The sequence below is a fragment of the Musa acuminata genome, unplaced genomic scaffold (genome assembly GCF_036884655.1).
Source record: "Musa acuminata AAA Group cultivar baxijiao unplaced genomic scaffold, Cavendish_Baxijiao_AAA HiC_scaffold_1100, whole genome shotgun sequence".
NCBI classification, from domain to species: Eukaryota; Viridiplantae; Streptophyta; class Magnoliopsida; order Zingiberales; family Musaceae; genus Musa; species Musa acuminata.
In genome coordinates, this window is record NW_027021313.1 from 27853 (window position 1) to 54350 (window position 26498).

A 26498-nucleotide genomic window follows, 5' to 3' on the forward strand; every position below is an offset into this window, starting at 1 on the left:
AGAGTTTAGGGTAATTCTACTGCTAATCCTAATCTTAAAAAGGATTCAATTAGGTTGCTGGTTGTAGTATCGCCAACCTAGATAGTGCTACTGCCATTGGACAAAGAGCATTGATGGTAGTACTATCAGACCAATGATGCTACTGTTGGGTATATTTATTTTTTTAGACTTTTATAAAATGATATCAAAATTCATTCATTCAAGTTTAACATACCTAATTCCTTTCGAATAAAATCAATTTTTTATTTAGTAATTTAGTAAAAATATTTGTTAGTTGATGTTTTGTGTCAATAAAATCCAAAGATATATCATGATTGTTTATATGATCCTTAATGAAATGATGTCTAATGTTAATGTATATGGTTCAAGAATGTTGAATAGAATTTTTTGACAAGTATATTAATATTATCACACTTTATAGAAATATTTTTTAAGTAAAATTTATAATCTTCTAAAACAACAGAGTTTGCTTCTTGAACTAAGAAACAAGCATATTACCTAGGAACTAACAAGTTCCAAAGATACTTTTTCTATCAACTTCACATCCTGCAAAGTGCATAAACAAACAAATTAAAATTTTTAGATTTAGGATACCATAATCTCAGATTAGGTATCCTTTTTAATTATTTAAAAATTATTTTTACTACTTTATAGTGAGATTATTCAAGATTAGACTAAAATCTTATATAAAGCCTAACACTAAATATTATATCAGGTCTAGTTATAGTAAGATATAAACTACCTATTATGCCTCTATACATTTTTTTGTTAAAATATTCTCCTTCATTATCCAAGTATAGTTTAGTAGAGATACTCATTGATGTGTTGATAGTATTAATATTGTCCATGTAAAATCATTTTAATAGATCAAGAGTAAATTTGGTTTGACTAATAAAAATCCCATCATTTAGTTGCTTAATTTATAATTCTAGAAAAAATATCAATTCACCAATTAAAGTCATTTTAAATTCTTGATTCATACTCTTAGCAAAGATCATTTAGTTGATTAATTTATAATTCTAGAAAAAATATCAATTCACCAATTAAATTAAAGTCATTTAGTTGCTAAAGATCATAGAGAAGCAAGAAGATTTTTTAACTCTCCTATGGATGGTTGTTACACTCATCCAATATAAGAAATATATTCTTTTTTAAGACCATAAATAATATAATGTTTCATTAGTATATAAGAAATAAGTTTATCCAGATCTAAGAGCAATATCTCTTAATATAAATTTTTAATTTTAAAAAATATTAAAAAATTGAGAGAATATCTTGGATAGTATTTATCAAATTATTCTTCAAATATAAGCTAAGATTTTCTTGTGTTTTTTTTAACAATGCATCAAGAGTGATCTAAATATATGAGGTTAATTTATAACTAATAATGTGTTTAAAAATATCATGAAAAATAGATTCCCTTAATATAAATTTAGCTTATATATTTAATATCCTCCATTTCTTCATAGTATTTTCATATGTAACATTAGTACTATTGTTGTATTGACACTAATTACATCACGTAAATAAATCTTTGAGATTTTATAGTTAGGATGATTAAGAAATTCAATGCTAAACCCAAAAAGCTTGACATTTGTAATTCATAATCGAAAAATATTATATTGTTCACGAAGAGATTTTAAAATATAAAATACTATCTTATGGCTACTATAGTGTAATAAGAAGTAGTAGTAATAAAGTAATACTAGCATAAGATCAAACCAAATAAAAAAAAAATCGACACTAAAGTAAAATAAAAAACTGTTTTATTAAATCTATCAAAAAGAAAAGTAGATCTTGAATTAATATTTAACTTGGGAGTTTTAGATGGATATTTATTTATAGGTGTAGAATAATAATTTAAGTCAAGAGATTCTTGTCTCAAAAATTTTCTATAGGCAACTTATTTAAAAAATAAAAAATAATTATTTAAAATTTTTCAAAAGGAAGGTAGGAGGATTGGTTCCATCAGCTGACCTCCCTCCAACAGCTTGAATTCATGAGCTGTCTACAGAGATTTCCAGCCTCTTTGGAAACTGTTTCTTCGATCAACAAGTTAATCATCATCGGTAACTATCCCAAGATCGATTCACTGCCAGAGAATGGCCTGCCTATATCGCTTAAAGAACTGCGTATATACGGAGATGTCCATCACCAAATGACTTGACTGGCCTAAGATTTCTCATATTCCCTGTATAGGAGGAAAATATATATACGAAGGGGTACTGCCTTCGGTATGTTCTCTTTCTTTTCGACCGTCTATTTGCCTTTGTGCATACACAGTTAAGATGAAATAGTCGTACTGTCGACCAAGTGATCTCACCATATTTTAAGTTGAACCAAGTACACTTTTATTCCTACAATATATTATAATAATATCGAAGTCATTTACTTATACATCAATCTAGTATTTTACTCATGTATAAAACATATAGTCATCGACTTTAATTTCATACGATAATAAGTTGTCAAACATCAACTATGTGTTTCTCACGTACATACGTCTGATCAATTAGTAAACTTATTCAATAAGATCGGCATCGCATCGATCCAAGATCAATATTTTTAACAGGAGCATCATCTTACACCATCTTACGAGGACATGAAAATATCATAGCTCTATTGATAAAAATTCTCCCTCGTAATATGTATAAATAGCTAGTACCATATCAAACATAAGAACAATATCTTCTTCATTTCATTCCTAAATGTTTCCCCCATAAACATTATCTTAACAGTTTCCCCATAAACATTATCTTCTTCATTTCGGGAGTCGTCAAGTTAGTTGAGCTACCGAGGGTCGAATGATAGCCACCGGGAATCGGAGTGTGTGATCGTGGAAGAGTTGGGAGCAGATAAGTGGAGTGAGAAAGGAAAGGCTGGGGCTCTCCTGATGCTGATGACCAATCCTCCAAGGGATCATCCAATCACCACCCAGGGGTGAACCAGCTTATCACCATTCCTTTCTTGTCTGTCCTTTCCTATCAGATATACCAAGTTGAAATTATCATATCTATTCACTAAGCTTCTAAGTTCTGATTTAAACTGCATCCTCTACTCTTTTAACTTTCTGGAAAAAGAAAAAAAAAGGACTAATCAACTGTCCACATTCATATGTAATGCGCAACAAACAAACAAAAGACGATTATTTTCAGAAAACCTACACAATAAATAAAGCTCTCCTCTAAGTTTATAAAATTATAATAAAAAAAAAATATATCCTCCAAAGTTTTTTTCTACTATATGAAATTGATTTACCTCATCCTCTCTTTACTAGTATCCTTTCTAGTAATAATTTTTTAATTTTATTTTCGTTCTGCACAGAATGGATCAATAAGACAGCAAAAGTATCAGAATGGATCTTAAGACAGCAAAACAGGTGGAATGCCGAATCTAATAACATGCAAAAGTATCAGCATCTAATAACAGTAGAAAGATCAATTAAGCAGGCAAAGATTAGCCGAATCGTGCATTGCAGTAGAGGACACCATCATCATCCTCCAATTTCGTCTTGTGTTTGCTAAACATGCATTTATGTCAAAGGCAACCACCAACCGCCCCTCCAACCACAAAGCACAACAAAAGACTACTTTCAACAAGCCAGGACAGCATTCAAAGCTACTTTACCATCATCCTCCCATTTTGCCTTGAAGCAACAATGGCTGATGAGCGAGCTCCGGTGGAGGTGGGTGCTCAAGGAACAATAGGATGGCTGGTCTCACGAGAGATGGAATATCTCCAGCGGCTAGATCTGGACTGCCATCAAGTCTCCAACCAGAAACAGCATAAAGTGAGCATAGACGTAGCCTCCACCAGTGGAGGATCTAAGCAAAAGCCAGGCCCAAGTAGAGCAGTTGGAAAGAAGAAAAAGAAGGTGGCAGCCACCGGAGGATTTCTTCCCAGTATCTGTTCTGCCATGGATGTTGCTGATACAAGCCGAATTGAGAGAACTGCAGGAAGCGGCTACAGGAGGAACCTGAGGACCGATAGGAAGAAACTGCCCGAAGGCTAGGAGATGGATTCGGAGAGCTTGGAGAAGCTGAGCTTCTTGAGCCGGCTGCTCATGGGATTGCCGCACTTTAGATCTACTACTTTCACCATGTAAGTGTGAACTTTTTTTTCCACCTTGTCAGTGTCCAAATTTCGGTTTGTAGGGCTGTCATCTGATCTTAGAATTGGAGCATGGCGGTGTCCCTTTTTTCGTGGGGTATGTTGGGATTTTTGAGCATCTTCATGGTTTGAACAATGTGTATGTCCAGTTCCACTACTGCTACTGCCGGTGCTGCCATACTCATTAGTTTGGTTTCTCCTTTGCAATGCTTTCCTAGGATTAGCACCACAGGGTACGGAGACTGGACCAGTTTGTTGTTTTCTTTGAGCAGATGAAGATGCTTGTTTCATGGATTCTATTTCTCGAGTCATCAAGGAGCCAATTGTGCCGGTTGTGCCGATCTTGACAGAGCCTCCATCATCATTGGTGGCATCTTCTTTCTGAGGCATCTGATGCTGATATAAAAAAGGAACTTTGTCAGGTTGGTAAGTTTGGTTTTCACAGAGTTGCATAGTTTTTGCAACTGCTTTCGGTGAGAAATTCTCATAAAGTTTAATGAAAAGTTAGTCTATTCACCGCACATTTAGTTTAACCATTGCTCATAAAAAGACCGACTTCGTTTGACTCATAAAAGGTAACATAAAAAAGCATCTTAATTATTACAAAAGAAGCAAAAAGGATACACCGGCCATAACGATCATCATTCACAATCAAAAACTAGCCACAGTATCTAATATGAAAAGAATTGAGGATTAGAATGCTACTGCAAATATTATGAATATCATGAACTCAGCTCCAGTGTTCTCTCAAAGAAACATGAATAATATCTGTAGATAGCAATAAGATGGAAGAAAGCCCCGAAGGCCATCATGCTAAACGGCGTAATCTAAGTCATCACCAGAAATACCCTGAACATCACATAATAAGCATCAGATACACGTATAATCTTTTCTCGTTACAAGATTAAAATCACTATATGATAATTTAGCAGAACATATACATCTCGATGCATTAGTAAGATACAATGTGGACTCAACTCTTGTTGAACATACATCCACAGATAATAACACCAGAGAGAGGTGAAGTGAATGCTATATTAATATACGGAAAAAAAAAAGGAAAGATACTTCAATAAAAGCCTGTAAGATGAAAGATTGAAACTGAATTTGAGACTTGCTCGATTGGCGTTTGAAGAGTGAAAAAAAAAAAAAAGGGAGAGAGAACAAGATCTTGGACACTCAGATGATTGTTTCTTGTCAACCCTAATGAAGTGACAAACACTGTAGGGTGTACACAATCATGCAAAGAATCAAGTCAAAGAAAGTTAAAAGGACAAACTTGAAAGGAACCTAATTGTGTCCTCCCTGCCTGTTGCATAAACATTACTGCAACTCTCTTCTAACAACAACTTACCTCACAAGCATTCTCGGAATCTCCATAAACAATGCTAATATATCTTTTATGTGCTTATCATCTTCCTCCGCATGCAATAGACTCTCAAAAGTTGTTTTTAATCAGCGGATAGAAGTTCAAAACTGCTTTTAACCAAACGTAGCATAAGGGAAACTTTGATCGCAGTTTCTATTGCTACAAAACTCTCTGAGATCTCTCGATCACAAATACTCCAAAGAAAAATTGGAAGGTAATACTTTTTATAACAACAAGAGGAGTAAAGAATAACATGTATCATTAGGCTAAGGACAGGTCATGATTCTTCAGGAGAAATTATCCTGAAACCAAACAGAGGAAACTAGCTACGATCTTATATTCCCTATTTCTCCGGACATTTTTTCTTTGGACAAGAAGACTGTGGAAGTCGATGAGAAAAAAAAGGATAGAAGCAGAACATCAAAAGCACAGAAGACAATGAAAAACAAAGAAATGAGTAAAAATGAAATAACATTGGCGCATTACTGAATCCATCATAGACATCATAAAATCCTACAAGAACACCTTTAAGAATGATGAGAAAAGAAAAAGTTAGGCATACCAATGAGGATTGGTGGCTGGGTCTTCTCTCCTCTCTCACCACTCCTGGCTCCAGGTACTAAAAGGAGCTGAATAAATCAACCAAACAGATAAAAGAGGAAGACAAAGAGGGGTATAAATTCTCTTCTTTTGGTGGAGCGGACCAAAGGGCGCAAACTCGGAGTGACTTAAAGCTGTAAAGCGTCGCCATCAATGGATCTTATGCGAGAATTTAGACTTTCCCCATGACTCCCTGTCGGACTGCCATCCGTTGTTCTCGAGAAGCTATTTTGTTAAATTGTTTTCGTGGCAAAGGCTAGTACATTTCGATTCAGAAAAGGTTTAGTTGTCTTGTCTTGTTGTGAACTTTAATGTGTTACTTCCGCTCCGCAGGAACAACTGACGTCGAGTCTGCACTTATAGTCGTTCTTTTCTTCTCTTTCTTTCGTCGACGGTCAACAACGCCTCGTTCCCGCCGCTTACGCGTGGAGATAAACCGGACCGGAATCGGTCCGATCTTATCCGCCGACGAACCGGCTAAGCCCTGAAATATGATGATTGGACCGGACAAACGGTAGCATGCATATTTTTGCATAATTCAGAAGCCAAATTCCGTTTCATTTGAATCAATAAGATTATGATCTTACTGATTTCAAATTATGTTAATAGTCTCTCTCTCTTGGTAGAATTCTTAGAGAAATAATATAAGAGACAACTATAACATATCATCGGTTGTCAATTATTCCTGTTTCCAATGTTCTAATCTAATCAAAATATCAAACTAAATCAAAATTAAACCTGAATCCAAACAATTCAATATTGGTTCGATGGGAATGAGTTCACCAATGACCGATTTTAAAGATCCTAAATAGTCTGTCTTGGCTTGAAATACTCTTTTTAGTTCAATTAATCGATTTGAATCAAATCAAATCAATTTTAATTTAATAAACATTAATCCAATTTAATTCACTATCATAAGCCATTCAAATCAATCCAAATGCCTAATTCACTATCATAAGCCATTCAAATCAATTCGATTTCTGTTTTCAGACTGCCACTCCAACACTGCATGCAGGAACATCCACAACAAAGTTAAAAGGACAAAATTAGCATCATTCTTATTCCTTAAAGTTATTTGCGCATGATACGACTGAGCTAAGATGGCCTGCCTTCAACCCCTCAGAAAGGGTTGACTAAAACAGTAGATTCACGAAATCAAACAGTGGAGAATTCAAACAACATGGTGTGCTTGGACTTCTCTCCAGGTTGAACGACAATAGATGGAAAGTTTGGTTGGTTAATGGCATTTGGAAATCCCTGTGTCTCCAAGCATAGGCCTGCATGCTTCTCATATACTGCGCCACCTTTACCCACAACACCGGTTACGAAGTTGCCTGTGTAGAACTGCAGACCAGGCGCATCAGTCCACAAGTTGAGAACCCTTGAGCTGGAAGGATCTTTTACTTTAGCTGCATGCTTTAAGCCACATCTCTTTTCTCCACAGTCAAGCACATAGTTGTGATCGTACCCAACTGGAACTTCATGGATTCTGCTGTCTATCTTTCTTTCTGAAGTAAAATCAAATGGGGTACCAGTGACTGGCATGATTTCGCCTGTCGGGATTAAATTTTCGTCGACAGGAGTCACATGAGATGCCCATATCTGAATCGAGTGATCGAGAATATGTCCGGAGTTATGCCCAGCTAGATTCCAGTAAGTGTGTTGAGCCAAACTGACCGGAGTGGCTTTGTTCGTTGGCACAGCTTCCATTTCGAGCTTCAATGATGTGCCGGAAGGGAGTGAATACTTTGCGATGACAGATAGATCCCCGGGGTAACCTGTTTTCTCAATATTGGAGATTCCACCACTCAGATGATTCTCGCATCATTTCCTTTTATTTTTCTTTTCGATTCAAGTATGGTCTTACCTTCCTCTCCATCCTTGCTATGGTACTTGAAGGTTATTGATGGGAACTCGTCATTGTTATATTCCGCAACCTCCCAAAGTACCTTGTCAAATCCTATCTTCCCACCTGAAGAAAATAATTGAACAGATCAGTTACTATTCCTATCCAACTTAAAAAAAGTAAGGAATAAGAACTGCATTAATTTAAACAGTTAAAGTGGAATCAGGAACATATCAGATTGTTTGTTGATTTGTATTTGTTTAGAAACCAAAACAATCGATAGAAGAAGTAGAATCAGAATTCTGCAATCGGATTTCAGTTTTACCGTGAAGGCTGTTTGGTGGATTGTTGATGTGCAATGAATAATCCAACCCATTAAGTGTAAATTTTCCTTCTTTGATCCTATTGGCGACCCGTCCAACTATACATCCAAAGTATCGTCCCGCACCTTTCTGATCAGGACCACAACAAAAAAGCAGAAACATATCAGATTATCGACTATATGCTTCAAAATGAGATCAAATAAACAAAATCATTTTATGAAGCACACTTCAGAACAAGCATTGATAAGATAAAAGGTAAGCATGACATAATTGTACTATAAAGATATTAGATTTCAGATGCTTAGTTTAGATCCGAATTTAAGTTCAATGGACAATAGATTTATTAGATATGCGCTGTTGTCTTGAATGGATATCTAACATCCTTATATCAAGTTTCAGAAGCATTACATTTCACCAACACTATTCTATGATATTTGTAGAGCTAATCTGCCATTCATAATGAATATGTATAATTATCTTCTTTCAGGAACCAAATGGATATGGTTTCCCTGACATCACTTGGTTCTCTACATGTCATTTTCTATTCTACAAACAAATGAGAATAGCCCAGAGGCTTCTGGAATTCAAACACAAGGCACCTGATTTCGCACGCTTGAAAATTGTCGTTAATTATGTGAGGGTTGAATTAGGGACAACTGAAGAATGCGTCAAGATATGACAAACATTCATAACCAAGGATGGTTATTACGTGAAATTAGGCAACACTACAAAGTCAGGTTCTCCTCCAGCATTTGCAGCATTAGCTACAGAATGAAGGCAAAAAGGAATTTTGTTCATCATTTCTGATAATTAAGTCTCAATTTTACACTAAAAGGAATCGGAAATTGGCTTTTTGTTTCTCCTGATACCTTGTAAAAAGTATAACCACAAACCTAATGGTTACTTCAATGATGACGAGAAGAGATGACCAAGAAAGAAGTGTAAGGGAAACGAGAGACTTACATGTTGGACAAAGTTCCAACAAAGTCAAGTTCAACCATCACCTCCAAGGGACAGAACAGCTTATGTCACAAGAAAGGAAAAATGTTGACGAATCGTTCTGACACTAAAAGAAGGATCTTTATACTTTCTTTTCTTTCTTTTACGACAGAATCCAAAACTAAAAAAATGATCATGTTCATTAGAAAAGCTTACTTGATACGGTTCCACGGTATCGAAACCAAGTACCACATCAGCAAGATTACCTAAAACCCATCAGAACAGAACAAAAGAGTCAACTTCAGGTTGTATAAATGGAAAAGAAGACGAGCCTTTAGGGTTTGAAGAAGAATAAGAGTCGGGGAATCGGGTCAGGAACTCAGCACCGTTGGCATCGGGAACGAGGATGGACGTGATGGTGGCTCCGAAATTGGTTATTTTGACGGTGATGGTGCCATTGCTGAGTTCGTAGAGCTCCGCCGCCATTGCTCCGCCGCGATTGGGTTCTTCACTAATTCGATTCTTCGCACCGGGTGGATCTTCCTTTACCTGGATCGATATCTGAAGGAGAAGAAATTGAGAGGATGCGGAAAATGATGACGAAAAATCCGATTTTTAACTGGATTTCCGCGTCGAAATGGATAACGGCGACAGCGATGCAGACGAACAGAGAACGCTGCGTAAGGATTCATCCACCTATCATTTTAAAGAAAACCGAAAAGTTTCGGTATCTCAGCCATCCATCACTGCATCCCCTGCCGTGAACCGTCTCATACAAATGGGATCGATACTTACATCCGGAGAGGATCCCAAACCATTCTCCCAAGATATCGGCATCACCTCTGCACCCGCCCTCGGATACCTACCTGTAACATCCTCGTAATTAAATCCTAAACCCCAAACCGAATCGGATTCGATTCTTCCCTTAATTGGATTCGCCAACCCTGGATCGGATCGAGAATGGTAGAAGAAGGAATTAACGAAGAGGATGCAAGAAAATGATGACAAAAATCCCGATTTATAACTGGATTTTGGCGATAGCCATGCACGAGCATAGAACGTTGCACAAGGATTTTATCCAACTGTTAATTTAAATGAAAACCGTGAAATTTTCTGTATCTCAGCCGTCCATTGCCGTATCCCAAACTGTCAACCGTCCGTCAAAACTCGGAAGCGTCCGATACGGCCAGAGAGAATCCCAAACCGTTCTCCCGAGACGTCGGCATTACTTTTTACGCGTCTACCGATACCAGATTCTCATACATTCAGCCTCCTGATGATTATCTATCCAATGGCAGGGCGGGTAGGTCAAGATGGGTAAGCCACTGAGCGGCAACCAAACTCACATCAAAAGCGTGCCAAATAAATGAAATCTTAATCGATCGGCTCCCCTTTCGTGACTAGATACGCAAATAGAGTCCCACTCTAAGCTCCAAGGCGAGGAGAGTAGACAAGGAGGTATCGTACGATCTGGTAGTTAAGTATCTTCCTCATGGCTTCCTACAGGAAAACGGAAACTTGGGCCGAAGCCCACTCAATGAAAACGGAAACTTGGACCCCATCTAATGTCTCGTAAGCTGCCTTGCTAATCTTTCAGCGTTGACATGTGTTTCTGTTATCTTTTAATTCAACCATGACAAGTTAAATCTCAGGAGAGTAATCTACTAACGAGTTAATGTGTAATGAACAGTCAATATAGTCCTGATTCCTGGAACCTAAAAAAGAAAATGAATTCTGAACTGAGGCAACACTAGAAAGAAAAACTTCGTTCAGGAAAGCAGCTGAAATGCAACGAAGATTTTAAGCAAGTCGGATTATATTGGCTTTGTTTAATTCTGGATTAATTATATAAGTCAAGAAAAAAAAATTAATTTTGTTTAATTTCATAATATGTTTTTGTGTAGATAACAAATGAGTTGCTTACATAACTCTCCGATGCAGGACGAGTAAGGAAGTGGAAAATGACAGGAGGAAGAAGAAGAGAGGAACACAAATGGAGCCGCAGCTGTGTGGGGAAGCGGTGGTACAACAGACCGATGTACCTCACGTCCCTTCCCCGTTTAATAATCTCCATTAAATCGACCTGAGATCTTCATTTTCACCAAGTGCTTTTCCAGCTGCTCCGTCAGCGTCGGATGACAGCAGTCGAACTGTAAATTTTTGAGGGACGTCGGCAAGCCCATCTCCGGCAGCGACTGTATCTGTGGACAATAATATACATGCAAATCTTGTAGGGAGGGAAGCGCGTGCAACTCTGTCGGCAGCGATCGTAGATTCTTGCAACTGAAGAATTCTAGTAATTTCAGATCCGTGAAGCTTCGCAACAACTCCTGCTCCTCCCCGTCGAACATCACGGCTTGAGGAGAGGACGATATTGTGAGGTTTCGGATGGACGGAAGTGTATTTCTTAAAGGCGATAGTTTGAGCAGGGCAGTGTCGTCGATTTCCAAGTCAACAAGTGACAAGCCCTCCCCCTGCTCGTCCCCTGCTTCATTTACTAAAAGCTTGGGACATCCCGAGATCCTCAACCCTTGGAGCGATTTGAGAACTCCTAACCCCTCGATGGATACCAACTCAATGCAATGCATAACGGTGAGGATCTCAAGTTGTTCCAGACGAAGCAGAGCTTCCACTGGAAGAGACACTACGCAAGGACAATCGCGTATCAACAATTGAGTGAGTGAGGTGAGGTTGTGCAGGCAGCCGGGGAGCGATTTGCCGAGATTCCCACAGTCAGTCAACTCTAGTTGCTTGATTGAGGGTGGGAGGAGGGGGTCAATTATGTCCTCATCTCTCCTCGTGCTCATCAGCTTGGGGCAGCCAAGTATCGACAAGTCCTCAAGGGAGGTGAGATCTTTAAGCCTCTTCACAGGCAGCCACAGGAGTTCTCCGCATTCCGATATCTTAATGGAATTGATATGTGGTAGGTGATATGATAGCAATTCTTCCTCCGCGTCACTCGGGTTTACCGACGTCCTTCCACTTCCATTGATTCCTTCCCGTGATCCCGAGAGCTGCGCCAACCCAACCTGCCTTAACTCGAGTTCTGTAAGCGGAGGAGGAAGGAGAGGTAAAATTAGAAGCTCGGGGCACTTTCTGACTTCGAGTTTACGCAAGGAAGGGAACAACATTCTGCCCTCGATCCATGACCACTCTTCCAATGCCGGCATGTCTCTGAGCACGACCTCTTCCAACCTGAGAAAACACCGACCCTGCGGGCCAAATAATTCATGGCCTATCTTTTTTACCGATGGCATGCCCATGATGTGAAGAACCTTGAGATTGGGTAGTTGTCCAATACATGAAAGATCCTCCCACGTTCTACAGTTTTCTAGTATCACGCTTTCCAAGTTCGATAGCACTTGAGCCTTTAACCAACCAGGGGATCTGGCGCTGTGGTACCCTGTGATCCTCAAACATTTGAGAGCATGATGTGGTTGGAGACCTTCGAGTATCTCGCCCTCCTCGACCGGTGTCTCATTGTCGTCCGAACTGGAGCCGTCGTCGTCAGATGCCCATTCCAACTCCAACGCATCGATGTACTCCTTGTTGCTCAGTTTAGCCTTGGCGGCTTCTTCTCGACTCTCGACATTCTCAAGGTTTGTAATTCGAAGTGTTCCATGAAGCTGTGTCAAGCCCTTTAGCTCTGCAAGTCTGTGCCCGTGATCCTTGAGCACTCTGAATGCAGATAATTCTTGAAGAGAAGTAAGCTTCCCAACTTCGTATATCTCAGAAACTATCTCATAGCTTGCAGAAAGATGCCTCAAGTTGATCAGGTTGCTCATGCCTTTGGGCAGACGCTGTAATTGACAGTCCCACAGCAACAGTGCTTGCAGATTGTAGAGGCCAAAAAGTGCATCAGGCAACCTCTGAATGCCGGCGTTGTAAGACACGTCAAGGTACCGGAGGTGTATCAGGTCACCGATCGTCTCTGGCAACTCCGGCAAGCCACAGTTCTGCAATACCAGCACGTGGATGCTTCTCAGTCTCTTCAACATGTCACGGGGCAACAAGCAGCTCTCCACTCTAGGCCAACACAGAAACCTACTTCTGTTACAGTTGATCATGAGGGTCCGCAGTTTCTCATAACCGGAGAACTCCATCAGCTTCGTTCCGTCAGTTAATTCTGCTGATAGATGTCGAATCATACTACGGATCCTTTTGGACTTGCCATCACTTATCCTGTAACACTCTTCCACTGAAATATATTGGGCAAGATCGTGTACGAGGTCATGCATCACATAATAATCCCCGTCCGCCGATGCTTGAAAGAAAGAACGGTTGACTAACTCGCAAACGTAGCTTCTTCCTACGTCTTCCACCGTCTTATTTTCTTCCGGCGTGATGTACCCTTCTGCCATCCATATCTGGATCAACTGATCTTGGTAAAATTCGTGGGCTTTGGGGAACAGAGAACAAAAAGTGAAGCACTGCTTGAGATGCCCAGGAAGATATCGATAGCTCAGCCGTAGGACAGACAGAACGCCATTCTCATCTTGTGGCAGCTCCCATACTTCACTCTCCATAGTAGTTCTCCAGTATCCCTTGTTCGCATTCGATCGCAACAAGCTTCCTATTGTTTTTGCCGCCAGTGGTGAGCCCTTCAACTTGCCAGCGATCTTTCTTCCGATAGCCTCCAGCTCTGGATGCTCCTCGGGATTCAAAGAACCGAATGCACACTTTTTGAACAATTCCCAGTAATCGTCATCTTCTAAACCGTCGAGCAAGATTTCCTTCATCGTGCCAACGATGCTAGCGATCCTCAAATCTCGAGTGGTCACCATGACCATGCTGCCCTGCGCTCCAAACCTCAACGGCGCGCACAGTTTTTGCCACTCGTCCAGACCGTGAGTGTCAACGCTCCACACATCATCGAGGACAAGCAGAAACCTCTTGGACGCAATCTTCACCTTTAGGATCACTTGAAGAGTGTCCAGGTTCATTAGATCAGATTGTTTCTCGTTGGTGACAGATTCTATAATCTCTTTGGTGAGTCTCTTCACGTCAAAACTGTCGGATACACAGACCCAAATCTTCAACTGAAAGTGCTTCCTGACCGTGGCATCGTTGTACACGAACTGAGCCAGCGTAGTCTTCCCGATTCCTCCGATGCCGAGGAGAGGTAGAACACACAAGTTATTGATATCGGGCTCTGATTTCTCGACTGAGGTCGACAACAATTCTACTACTTTCTCCAGTTCTCTGTCTCGGCCATACACTCTGGTTTCGGTCAAGAAAGAGCTTGTTTCTCTACAAGGCAACTTCATGTTTGATCGTCTCCCTGGATCATGCAAATTTAAGAGTTCCATCGTGTACTTCATGTTAGCAGTAATTTCACTTAAATTCCCCTGGATCTCCCTCAGTTTAGTCCCGGCGTCATAACCAGACGTATTGAAGGCTAAAGAAAAGAGGTCACTTGCCTGTTCTCCTCCGTTCTGGATCTTCTGCTTCAGGGCTTGGCATTCGAGCTCATCTAGTAAGTCTTCCGCATCATAAGCAGCATCCTTGAGCTGCTTCATCAGTTTCCGCAGGTTGGGGTTCTTCTCATACCTCATGTCTGCAGTGTCGACCATGACACTGGTCGTGTACAGAATTGTTTGCAGCTTCCTCAGGTCGTCCTGCAGGCCCCCGCGCTTGGCAAGTTGTTGAACGGCGCTATCGCTGGCCTTGTCGAGCAAGGCCTGGATGAAGCCTTGTGCGAACCATCCTCCGATCGTCAGTGCGGTCGACATCTAAAAGGAGAGCCGATCTTTCTTCCTCGGTGCCCAAAAGACCAGCTAATGCAAGAGAGGACTTTTCTTCTTTCACCGGCGACAGCGGCCACACGGTGCGCCAAAGCATTCTCTATTGGTAGCTGCTTCCAATTGAAGAAAACCAACGTTTTGTATTGGCAGAGACCTCTCTTTTGTCTGAACCAAACACGATCGGTCCCATTATTCAGTGGTCACCGAGTACCGGTAGCTTCAATTATCGATTGGCAAAGGATTCTCTTTGACACGTCTTCTCCGATGATTAGATTTTTAGGAGAGATAAAATAAATGTTTTTAGAAAGGATACATAGGAAGAATACATTCACTACTTTAAGCATAATGGATAGCTGTGAATGTATAATAAATGATATTATAAAAATTGAAAAAGTAAATTTTATAATAGCTATGCCATGATATTTATTTTCCTTTCTATCCTGCTAAGGAGGGAGGGGCTAAACAAATTCTAAAACAGCTAATAATTTCAATATCCATGAGAAAACAATTCAAAGGCCATATTAGATTATGTATAAAAGTAGACTTGAAATTAATAGGGGTATATGAGAATAACTAGAAATATATATATATATTTTTTCTAAAACTTTAAGAAAAAGCCTCCAAATCTAATTGTATTTACCATAAATTCTAAGGATCAATGTGACCTATGGTGACTTAAATAAAAATAATATTACTAAAATATGTTTAGCATATAAAAGCAATTTTAATTAAGTAGATTTCATCAATACCCAAACCATCAATAATTTTCGGTACTGAAACCACCTCCTGAGATAATAAATGGAGACTACAAAAAGTGAATTACTTTGTCACAGAAAAAACTATCTAATAATAGGATTAATGCTTTGTCGAAGAATAGTCGATCAATAACAGCTCAAGTTTTGAACTAATTAAAATTAATGATCTATGTATGTATGAGCAAGACTTGGACACGCGGTTTGTGGGCCCCAACAACGTCATTTCCTGTCGATTGGTCAGCCTTTGCACGCTCGACGGACAAGTCCGATTCTGTGTGATCTTAACCCTCCCAACACTCAAAAAAATATATAATTAGCACAACAAACATTATCATCCCATACTTACAGCGTCGGTAAACATCAAAGTGATGATCTTTGAATAGAGTAAGATTCGGGCTTCACTCATGCCGATAAAAATATTTTGGATTAAGTGGTACATAATATATGATACATAATTGAGTGTTTACAGTCAAACTGTGCATAATAATTTGATTTGAATCCTCGAGTTAATTACTTACTGTACCCAATGGATCGTAACTGCCAGAATCCACGACCATATCCGACGCGCCACCTACCGCCGTCACAAAAACCCCGCAAAGACCCTAACCCGCTCTTCTTTTCCTCTTCATTGCGCTTGCCCATGGCGGTTCTCAGAACCCTAATAAGATCTCTCCGCGCCCCTGCTCCTCCCCTTCCCCTGGCCGCCTTCTCCTGTTCTCCTCTGTCTCCAGCTCTCGCCTCCTCTCCGAACCCCTTCTCCTTCGTCCTCCGGCTCACTTCTGTGCCCCCTCCGCTCTTCTGGCCGCCCTCCCGATGGGTGCCCTTCTCGGGACCCCTCTTCCTCTCCTCGCCCCCGTGGATGCTGTCGCAGTCGGCGACTCCCTTGTACCTGCGAGGAAAAGACGCGATCTTCCCCAAGGATCTGCTCCAAGTTCGGAGCTTTCCGATTCCGTTAGGGCTAAGGTCGCTGGGAGAGGTCGGAAGGGGGTTTGGGGACGTCATTAACTGGAGGGAGAAGGGGAGTGTTGGAGGAGAGGTGAGCGAGGTTGTCATTCATGACAAGTTACTGAATCTGCCGAATTTGATCTCGATCAGCAGGATGGTGTCCGGTCCTCTGATTGGATGGTACGTTTTTCGTCTGTAAAATTTGTTCATTATAGTTAGTAACACAGATGCAAAAGAAATCGCTCGGAATTGTTTGATCTTGTGCCTGGAAAGAGGGTTGTGATTTAGATAGTCTTCTCTCAAGTGCGAAATCGAGCGAAATAACCTTTTTCATCAACACGAAACGACACCTTTGTTTAGCACCCCGGTCTATTGCCCATTTTCTTCTTCTTCCAAGAAGGGTTATCAAGAAGACCTTGGTGACCTAGTAAACCTGGATTTTCAGGTTCAGTTCCTGATACCAGAATCATCAAGTAATTGGGTCATGTATGAAATTTCAATCGAGTTTGCTTATGAGATTGAGGTTTGGATGTCATCAGAGCTGTGTACCATCCCCCAGTAATTGATTACATAAGTATGCAATACGTTGATTTTTATCTTGTGTGTTAAAAATATGATATCATAATTATTTATGTTTGACTGATATGCAGTATATTGAATAAATTGATAATGTGGCTGCTGTTCTTTGTCTTGAACGAAAGAGCATACCTTCTCGGTGAGAGGTGTTAGAGTTTCAATACTCATCCTATGCAGGCTGCCATTAAGATAGGTGTGAGGGTCTAATTCAAACTTTGCAGTACGGTGACAACTTAAAAATGATTTGACTTGGATATAGGATATAGCCATAGTGCCAAGGTCAGTGGATAACTGCAAAATGTGCACTTGCATGTGCGTTCTATAACCTTCTCTATGTGAAATTAATCTGCTCCAATTCATTTGAAGGTGCAGGATGCACGTGTATGGTAAATACTCTAATTCAGTTGGTCAATTGAATTGGTCATGTTAGTTAATTTGCTTTAATTTAAATTCTACGTACAGCACTGGTGCTCCCGTTTGCATTTTCATTAAGAAAAGGAAGTTGCTTCTTTCATATCAAAAGATGGCCTGTATAGTGAAGTCGGAAATTGCAAAACAGCCCTGCTCAGTATTAAATTGGCTGCTCAGGGTTTTGGCTAATGAGTACACTAGCTAAGGATTGTTACTTTTAGCTAGAAAAATTTGTTCGTTCTCATGATTGTTGTTATTTATGCTTTTGCATTATTCTACCTTCTATTTATCTTACGTTGGACATCCATGTTTTTGTATTAACTTTCCACATCGTATGCTTCCTGACTCCCACTGTATTTATGTATGTATATTAGATCAATTTACCGATTCACATTCATGCCTTTACCAATGCCACTTTGAACATGATATGAATCTTGATACTATGCAATACATTGACAAATCAATGCATGATCATATTGCCTTCACAATTTTAACAAAGTACTTGATGTAGGATGATTTTACATGATATGTATCTTCCGGCTTTTGGTGCATTGGTTGTCTCTGGAGCGACTGATTGGGTGGGTCATAAACTCCATGTTTACTATTGCCAACTTATTGTACACTCAACTTCCAGTTCTTAGTCATTACTCTTATTTTGTCTCTTTTTTCCTTTTAGTTGGATGGGTTCCTTGCAAGAAAGATGGGTATTAATTCAGTGTTTGGGTCCTATCTTGATCCACTTGCTGACAAGGTTAAACTTTCTTGGATGAGGATTGTGACTTATGAAGTTCCTTGTCTGATACCCAGTGATCCTTTGGTTAATGTGCTTATCTTTACTCTTAATTATGCCAGTGCAGGTTCTGATTAGCTGTGTTGCCTTAGCTATGGTTGAGAAGGAGCTCTTAAATCGTGAGCAATCATCAAAACCTTACTACTGGATCTTCTTGCAATTTACTGAGGAACATTATGTTTAAATTTTCCCTTTTTTTGTTCCATTGCTCATTCAGTGAAATTGTTCAAATTATGGCCAAACTTATACCTCTTTATCTAACAATTGTATATACATATACATCACAGCTGATGTTACCAGTGAAGAGCCAAGATTAATTGGCAATTAGAGAGGTTTTCCTTTTAAAGCATGTTTTTCCTTTTTATTTTTGATTTTAGATCGGGACACTAGTTTTAGTTTCCAAGAACCGTATTTGGAAAAAGCAACATGGGAAACCACCTGACTTTCTTTGTGGCTTCTGAAGCTGTGCTTGTTGGCTTGGTGGTTCTAAGAGATGTTGCTCTCGTCAGTGGTGCAGTTTATAAAAGAGCTTCTAGCCTGGGTTGGGAGGTAACATGTGCACAGGCTATAATAGAGGTTTCATTCTGATTAACTTACTAATGAATTCTTTGACAATTTCTGTTTTAGTGGAAGAGTTGGTCTGAATTTATCAATCTTGATGCGGCTCATAGGGAGAAGGTAGAACCTCTCCTCATAAGTAAGGTACGAATTTTATTCATCTAATCCAGCTTTCCTTACATGATGCTTTTTTGATGGAATATGTTCACATTGTTCTTGGGCAAGGAAATCTGTCTCAATTCTTTTAGAGTGGAAAATGCAGGTGAACACAGTGCTCCAGTTGCTTTTAGTTGCTGCTGCTCTTCTGCAACCTGACTTTGGCTCGGCAGAAACTCAGGAATATATAACCTACTTGAGGTATTGCACACCATTTGTCATTCTTGGATGCGTATAATTCTTAGCTCATACACTCCAATAAGTCAACCTGCAACAATATTTATACCTATGATATCGAATATAATCTTTCTGGCTGCTCCGTCGGATGCATTCACCATGTTAATTATTATTGTTCATCTTTTCCATCAAGAAAGAATAACCAAATGTGCTTGTGTGTTTATTTGCAGCTGGTTGGTGGCTTCAACAACAGCTGCATCGGCTGTAGCCTATGGAGCTCAACATCTTTGTAGATGATCAACTTTCTGCCCCAGAAGAATCGTGGTCAACAAGGTTTCATGATTGCATTTGGACCTGCAGCAACAGTGGTATGAAATTTCATGATTGCATTTGGACCTGCAGCGACGGTGCAATGAAAACTCCAGGAGTATGTACATGTGAGGCATGGGTTCAAATCATCGTGCACTATGAGTTCTCGTCCCAATCATCGCCTTCGACCTGTCCTGCATGTGCATTTCTGAAGGTGCAATATGATAACTCACCTGTCTGGGCTGATGCATAATGTTTTCCTTTTAGCTAATGCACAATGTTAAGGGAAGGTGAAGGAATAAAAAATTCAATCTTGTTGTAACTTGCTCCCTCTGTGCTTCAGATTGTAAAACAAAAATTTCTTGCATAAAGAGAGAGATTACCTTGTTCTCAATTCAACCTATCATTTCACATTTGATTTCTAGTGGTCTTTTTTCTTTTTTTTTTTTGTCGTAGATCCATCATTTTGTAAGCTTCGCTAGATGATCATCATGGTGCTTCAATTTTTAGCCATTTTCCAGATCACTAGAAGAATGAACTTTTGGCAAAAAGCCTGTATTGGCCTAGAAACTTTCTGTCGTTGGATCAAACGAGGGTGGAATTGGCGAACAAAGGGAACATAATTTGATTCCCTTAGAAATCAACAAAATCAGACGCTGTAATCATGCTGTGAATGTTGGGCCTTTCGATTTTGGACATGGAACTGGAGAGGTTTCCAAGAACATTTCCCTCTTGCAATCCCTCATACACAGTTCAGGATGGCGGCTTGAACGAGTCTTATCATAACACAATATATCTCGAGTGATCCCAACGCAGAAGAAGATATCAATAAAAGTCGCAAGCATATGCACCTTCTAGGAAAAAGAGGTAATGTCGTCTACGTCAGTTTGTCTGTGTTAGATGAGAGCTGACAAACCAAGAACGCGACACAAAACTAAAGAATGTTAATAGAAAAAAAAAATTAAAAAGAGTCATGATGATCTCATAGTAGTGCTTATGATGAACAGCTTTTCTTCTCATGGAAGATTCTGCCATTAGGACTTGATTAAGCTGATTGAACATGCCAACCATTCTACAATTAACCAGGACATAGGGGTTTGGGTGATGGAACTCAGAAAATGAGCAGGTGTGGCAATAATAACCTGACTACAGATATGCATACCATATGAACTAAGATTTTAGAAAAACCAATTTGCTGCTTCTACCACACACCTTAAAATTTAGACCAGAATCAAGATTTTTGTACTCGCAAGTAAATCATCAAAGCAATTTGATTAGTCTAGTTATCGTTTGCTTAGATGACTGAGTTATCTGGTTGGTGAGTTAGGAATGAGTCTTTGGATGATCAATCAAATACACAGAATCCTATGGCACATTCAAATGCCAAAGTTAACTGCAGTTATGTGCCCAACTCTTCCCATTCAATTCCAAATGGCACACTAGAAATCATATCAAACTATGCGTTTGTGTTCAGGTACCAGCCAGTCTAAATGAAATTATAATTTATGACTACAAGTTGTCATTTTAGCAATAATTGCGGGACCATACCTGCCATTATTTCCAAACAGATACGGCTGGCACCACTCTCCCCTTATCTGCTTTTGATGATTATGCAGAGGTCTTAATTTGCTTCTTTGTAGCAAATTAGTTGTCCTTGATGATGTTTGGAATGAGGTAAGAAGTGGTTGGAAGACCCTCAGGAAACCATTTTACTTTGGAAGAGAGGGTAGCAGAGTTTTAGTAACCACAAGGATTCCAAAGGTAGCAAATATGATGGGGACCAAGGCCAAAAACATAGTATTCCTAAAGGGTTTAAACGATGCAAAGTACTGGAAATTCTTCAAAAGATGTGCATTTGGTGAAGCTAACCCTAATGATCATCCCAAATTGGAGTTGATTGGCAAGCAAATAGCAAAAAAGCTTGTTGGCTCACCATTAGCAGCCAAGACAATTGGAGGTGTACTGAAGTCCAAGCTAGAGGAAGAACACTGGAGGAACATAATGGAAAGCAAATTGTGGCAAGTGGAACAACAGAAGGATGACATTTTCCCAGCTCTAAAATTAAGTTACGAGCACTTGCCTACTTCAGCCTTGAAGCAGTGTTTTGTCTACTTTTCTTTGTTTCCCAAGAACTACCACTTTGACAAAGACAGATTAGTCAGAATGTGGATGGCACAAGGTTTTCTTCAATCCAATGAATCAGGGAAGAGAATGGAAGAAGAGATAGGTCGGGACTACTTTGATGAATTACTATATAGGTCCTTCTTTCAGGACACCGAATTGATCAAACAGTCTAAAATATATGTGGTTCATGACCTGCTGCATCACCTTGCAGAATCTTTGTCTGCTCATGAACACTTTAGAGTTGAAGATGATGAACCAGCAGAAATCCCAGATCGGGTGTGGCACATGTATATTAGTTCAAGTAATCTGGCTAACATCCATGAGAATCTACACAAGCTGAAAATTTTGCGTAGCCTCGAAGTCAGTGGTAGTTTACTGGATAACCTCTACAGGTACAATCTCATAAATTTCATAGAAGAAGCATTGAAACAATTGAAATGCCTCCGGGTTATTGTTCTGGATGAACTACCTGAGAGTATTGGTCACTTGAAGCATCTCAGGTATCTGGAAGTCCCAGGCGGTCAATTATTAGGCCTGCTGAAGTCTGTCTGCAGGCTTTACCATGTACAAGGGTTGAGTCTCCAGTTTTGTGTGCCGTTGCATCAAGGCAGCCCGTTACCTACAGGAATGCACAAATTAATAAGCATGCGTTATCTAGACATAAATCAGGAGAAAGTTTCTACTATCAGCGAAATTGGTAGATTGAAATCTCTGCAAGTGCTGAAAGAGTTTCATGTAAGGAAGAAGAAAGGATATGAGCTAGGACAGTTGAGAGACATGAGGCAACTTCAAGGACAATTAAGCATTATGAATCTAGATATGGTTGGAAGTGCAACAGAGTGCATACAGGCCAGGTTAGATAACGAAGAGCACCTTAATGCATTGCTTTTGTTCTGGAGACAATTGGAGAAAAGAGACAATAACCCTGACAAGCATGAAGAGGTATTTGAAGCTCTTCAGCCACATCCCAACCTCACTGAGCTGAGAATCACAGGCTATATGGGAATCAAATCTCCAAGTTGGCTGAACCAAACCTTGTTATCCAATCTTGAACATTTGGAACTAGAGGATTGCCAGGGTTGGGAAGCCTTGCCACCACTTGGATTACTACCTTTCCTCAGAATTCTGCATCTAAAATCTCTAAAAGCTGTAAAGCATATTGGCCCTGGATTCTATGGTGACAATGTTACAACATTCCCCTCACTGGAGGAGCTTCTGTTCAGTGACATGATTGAATGGAGCCAGTGGTCAGGAATAGAGACAAGCCATCAATTATTCCCTCGCCTCTCTAGGCTACAGATCAATCGTTGCCACAAGTTAAGAGGATCACTTGTTATGCCCACTTTGCTTGAAAAACTTCATGTTGTGCTCTCAGATGATCCTACCTGGGAATCACATGAAAAGCCACAAGTTATTCTATCTGATGATATCTGGGACTCATGTGAAACCAAAGATATTTCATCAATTCTGAAACTTAGCATAGATAACATCTCACTGCTCACTGATTGCCTTCCAGCCGAGAGTCTTTCCTCAGTGTATAGACTGGATGTTATTTACTGCAGCTCCCTTGTATCTTTTACTGATGAACAAGAGAAGTGGTTCCAGAAGCTAACCTCACTCAAAGAACTAAGAATCACTGACCGCGACAATCTAACTGAACTGCCAAGTGATCTGATAAACCTTGCATCTCTGGAGACATTGCAGATTCAGAATGCCCAAAACTTGACCAGCCGTCCTGGAAAGGCCTGCCAAGCTAGCTGAAGCAATTATATGTAAAAGGATTCCATGAAAAGCTGACAGAGCAGTGCAAGAAAAGATCTGATCCTTTCTGGGACAGCATCTCTGACATTTTTAACATTACTGTTTATCAAGAACACATACTATTGGGTGCTGCATGTGCTAAATTTAGCTCTTGCAAGTTGCAAATGTAGTAGTAAACTGCATAAGCAAAATATCATTGTGGTGTCACTACAGCTTTAGTCTTTCTAAAGTACGTCCATACCCATTTGGAGCATGTCTCTTATGTAAGTAGCCGAATTATGAATAATTATATATCTTCTTGAGGAAAAAAGATGGAATTAGAAAAGGACAAAATCTAGACTCAGGTCGAGTTATATGGTTTCTGGACATAATCTAGGATACGATACTAGATACATTGAAGAATGATAAGGTCAAGTTGATGGTATTGTCAGTTGCTAATAATTATAGCAGGCTAATCAACTTGTACACTAGATCAACCAGTAAATTACTTAATGCATTGATAGTATTTTCTGTTCATTTGCTCCATCCATTGTGCACTACATTGTCTCGTTAGAGACATCCCATAAAACAATTTGCACTACTTTGCATATTTATTCTGTACAGAAAATGTTCTAATCAGCCAGGTCACCTGAGGTCCTTTCTCCTTGAATGGTGATCCAACAGAGCACCAGCCTAGGGTGCAAGCTGATTGGCTCAATTCTTACTATGACGCTCTGCACCTTTGCAGAACGAATAGAACAATAGTGATCTTTCTTCTTAAGAAAAGCACTGCAGTCTCCAGAGTTCCTTACCATTATTATTTTTATTTCCTTGTCTACATGGGTGATGCCATGTGGGGACAAAAATTGAAGATATAGAAAGCCACAATTAAGTGAACAATAAGGATATGAATGTTATAGATGCACCTTTATAAGGATTGCCATGTCGATCAGCATAAACTGGAACGTACCATGCTAGAAAAGTAGTGACACATGACAATGTCGGAGCATGCTATATGATGAGTAGTTGAGTACTATATATACATGTGGCTAGGTTAATTTTATAACTTGATCTAGCGGACATAAAGGCATGCCAACAGGCACGACACAATATAATGCCATGCAAGATAGGTGTTGACTTGCCCAATGTTATAAAACAACAAATACAAGTCTCAAAAGATAATGCATTCACTAGGAATAAGAGTCCTGCTTATATTATATTTAAGCAAACTCAGGCCTGCAGATTAAAATTCATAATGAGACCAATTTCATGTATTTTCTGCATGAGGTAGTTTTCAGATGCTGCGTTGCCACTGGCACATTGAAGAAGTCTGTAGGAAACTTGTTCATCCATCAAAAATCATAATTCTTTCCAATATTTGCATATAGCATTACCATGCAGGGAATTTAGCATTTCGGACATTGCAAAACTACAACAGTCTGCAAGATGCAGAAGCCTTTTTTATAAGTTGGTTGTTTCTACAAGCACAATATGTTATAACAAGCCTTCTGTGCAACTTTAGAAGGATTACAAGATTTGCACTTAAGAAGCATCCTATCTCTAACTTTAATCATCAAATATTCAGCATAAAAAGATTGTTTACTATCAAACAACATTTCATGCAGTTGAAGAAACTAAAAGCATTTGATTAGCTAAATGTTAGTCAGCAAAACAAGTATAGCATCTCATTTTCAGTACACTAACTACTAAAGAAAGCACAAACTAGGTGTTATTATGCTAGGTATGAACCTCAGCCAGTGATTCCAAGGCCATTACTCTTGCCTCTATTGCAGCAATTTCTTTCTTGAGTTCTTTTATCTCCATTTCATGCACTGATTCTTCAGCTTTTGGTGAAAATTTCTTTCCTTTTCTCTGTTTCAGTTTCTCTTCCTGTTCCAGAGGAAGAGTTTTTTCAGGTACCATTTTCAGTATCTGGTCAAAAAAGGATTCTCCAGAATCTCTGTAATCATTTCTTATAATTTCCTTATCATTCTTGTCTGCAGAATTTTGCTTCTTTAACATTTTAATTTGCATTTCTCCAACGTTTTCATTATCAAATTTATCAACAAATGTCTTATCTTCCTCATCCTCCGCATTTTCATTGTTCAAGTTTTTAACCTGTTGCTCTCCAGCATTTTTTCCCTCGACCTCTTTTTCCTGGGAATTTTCTTCCTTGAGGTTTATTTTTCGCACATCTTCTGTCTCAGTAACTTCAGTCAACAACACTTCATCCTCCTTGCCCTTAGTGTTTTCATGCTTTAACATCTTGAATTTCACATGAATCTTTGATTGTTTGCCTTTTGTTGAATTTTCCTCTTGTTTGGTAACTTCTGTAAGTTCTATTGAGAAATCTGATTGTGCAGGTTGAAGAGCTTCTCTGCTGTTTTTAATTAGCATCTGCTCACATGCATATTCTCCAGCAGTCCGTCTCTTGAGTTGCTTCTCCTCATCCAATCGATCAGTGGAAGATGCTTCTTTAGCTTGCTTCCTCTTGCTTTGCCATTGGGTACTTGAATTCTGTTTTATATCCTTTGGAAACTTTTGAGATAGCTTTGGCATTTTATTTGACTTTTGTTCTCGAATAGGCCGCATTTGCTTCTCTGAAGATGTTAATGAATGTTTCTGAGTTTTTATGCATTTGTTTTCCCTGCTTTCCTGATTATCATTACAAGCAAACCAGTGAGAAAGTGTGGTGTCACTATCATAACACTCTTGCATGGTCCTTTTCTTGCCGAAAGTCAAAACCTGGACTGACTTCATCTTCTTAACACCCCTTACTTTACCTGCAATTACTTTCGCACTCTTCAAAGAACTATTTGGTTGTTCCACACTACTAATCGTGCCAGTAGCACGAGGTCGAATCTTCTGCTTCCACCAAACTGCTTCCACCAAACTGAATACTGGAGTGTGACATCTGATTGCAAACAGCTGGGGAGGGATATAGAACACAATATTTTTTCCTGGATATGGTATAGGTCTCCCATGCTGCTTCCCAGGTCAAATTAGTCCGGAACGAACGGAGATCC

At 39.5% G+C, this 26498-nt stretch overlaps 4 protein-coding genes across 7 annotated transcripts; 1 reads left to right on the forward strand and 3 right to left on the reverse strand.

Moving 5' to 3' along the window:
- Positions 1 to 3412: 3412 nt before the first annotated feature.
- Positions 3413 to 6184, reverse strand: LOC135666429 (uncharacterized). 3 transcript variants are annotated; one of them, XM_065177995.1, is made up of 2 exons: positions 6042 to 6184; positions 3413 to 4506 (listed from the first exon to the last, which is right to left on the reverse strand). In XM_065177995.1, exon 2 carries the CDS (start codon positions 4498 to 4500, stop codon positions 4009 to 4011), a length of 492 nt encoding a protein of 163 aa, XP_065034067.1. In that variant the 5' UTR covers positions 4501 to 4506; positions 6042 to 6184; the 3' UTR covers positions 3413 to 4008. The 3 variants fall into 3 exon arrangements, with proteins under 3 accessions (XP_065034067.1, XP_065034066.1, XP_065034068.1); XM_065177994.1 differs by having other exon boundaries at positions 3413 to 4959; positions 6042 to 6172; XM_065177996.1 differs by lacking the exon at positions 6042 to 6184 and adding an exon at positions 5465 to 5984.
- A 960-nt stretch (positions 6185 to 7144) lies between these two features.
- LOC135666428 (uncharacterized) lies at positions 7145 to 9866 on the reverse strand. Its single transcript, XM_065177993.1, has 5 exons — positions 9574 to 9866; positions 9404 to 9453; positions 8251 to 8377; positions 7947 to 8051; positions 7145 to 7857 (listed from the first exon to the last, which is right to left on the reverse strand). Exons 1-5 carry the CDS (start codon positions 9671 to 9673, stop codon positions 7235 to 7237), a joined length of 1005 nt encoding a protein of 334 aa, XP_065034065.1. The 5' UTR covers positions 9674 to 9866; the 3' UTR covers positions 7145 to 7234.
- Positions 9867 to 11058: 1192 nt separating this feature from the next.
- On the reverse strand, positions 11059 to 15069 carry LOC135666430 (putative disease resistance protein RGA1). The gene has a single exon (XM_065177997.1). The coding sequence runs from the start codon at positions 14917 to 14919 to the stop codon at positions 11248 to 11250; it is 3672 nt and encodes a 1223-aa protein (XP_065034069.1). The 5' UTR covers positions 14920 to 15069; the 3' UTR covers positions 11059 to 11247.
- Positions 15070 to 16238: 1169 nt separating this feature from the next.
- Positions 16239 to 20002, forward strand: LOC103988723 (CDP-diacylglycerol--glycerol-3-phosphate 3-phosphatidyltransferase 1, chloroplastic). 2 transcript variants are annotated; one of them, XM_009407340.3, is made up of 8 exons: positions 16248 to 16811; positions 18130 to 18196; positions 18295 to 18369; positions 18476 to 18527; positions 18872 to 18957; positions 19036 to 19110; positions 19229 to 19323; positions 19530 to 20002. In XM_009407340.3, exons 1-8 carry the CDS (start codon positions 16327 to 16329, stop codon positions 19594 to 19596), a joined length of 1002 nt encoding a protein of 333 aa, XP_009405615.2. In that variant the 5' UTR covers positions 16248 to 16326; the 3' UTR covers positions 19597 to 20002. The 2 variants fall into 2 exon arrangements, with proteins under 2 accessions (XP_009405616.2, XP_009405615.2); XM_009407341.3 differs by lacking the exon at positions 19530 to 20002 and having other exon boundaries at positions 16239 to 16811; positions 19215 to 19323.
- The last annotated feature ends 6496 nt before the right edge of the window (positions 20003 to 26498 follow it).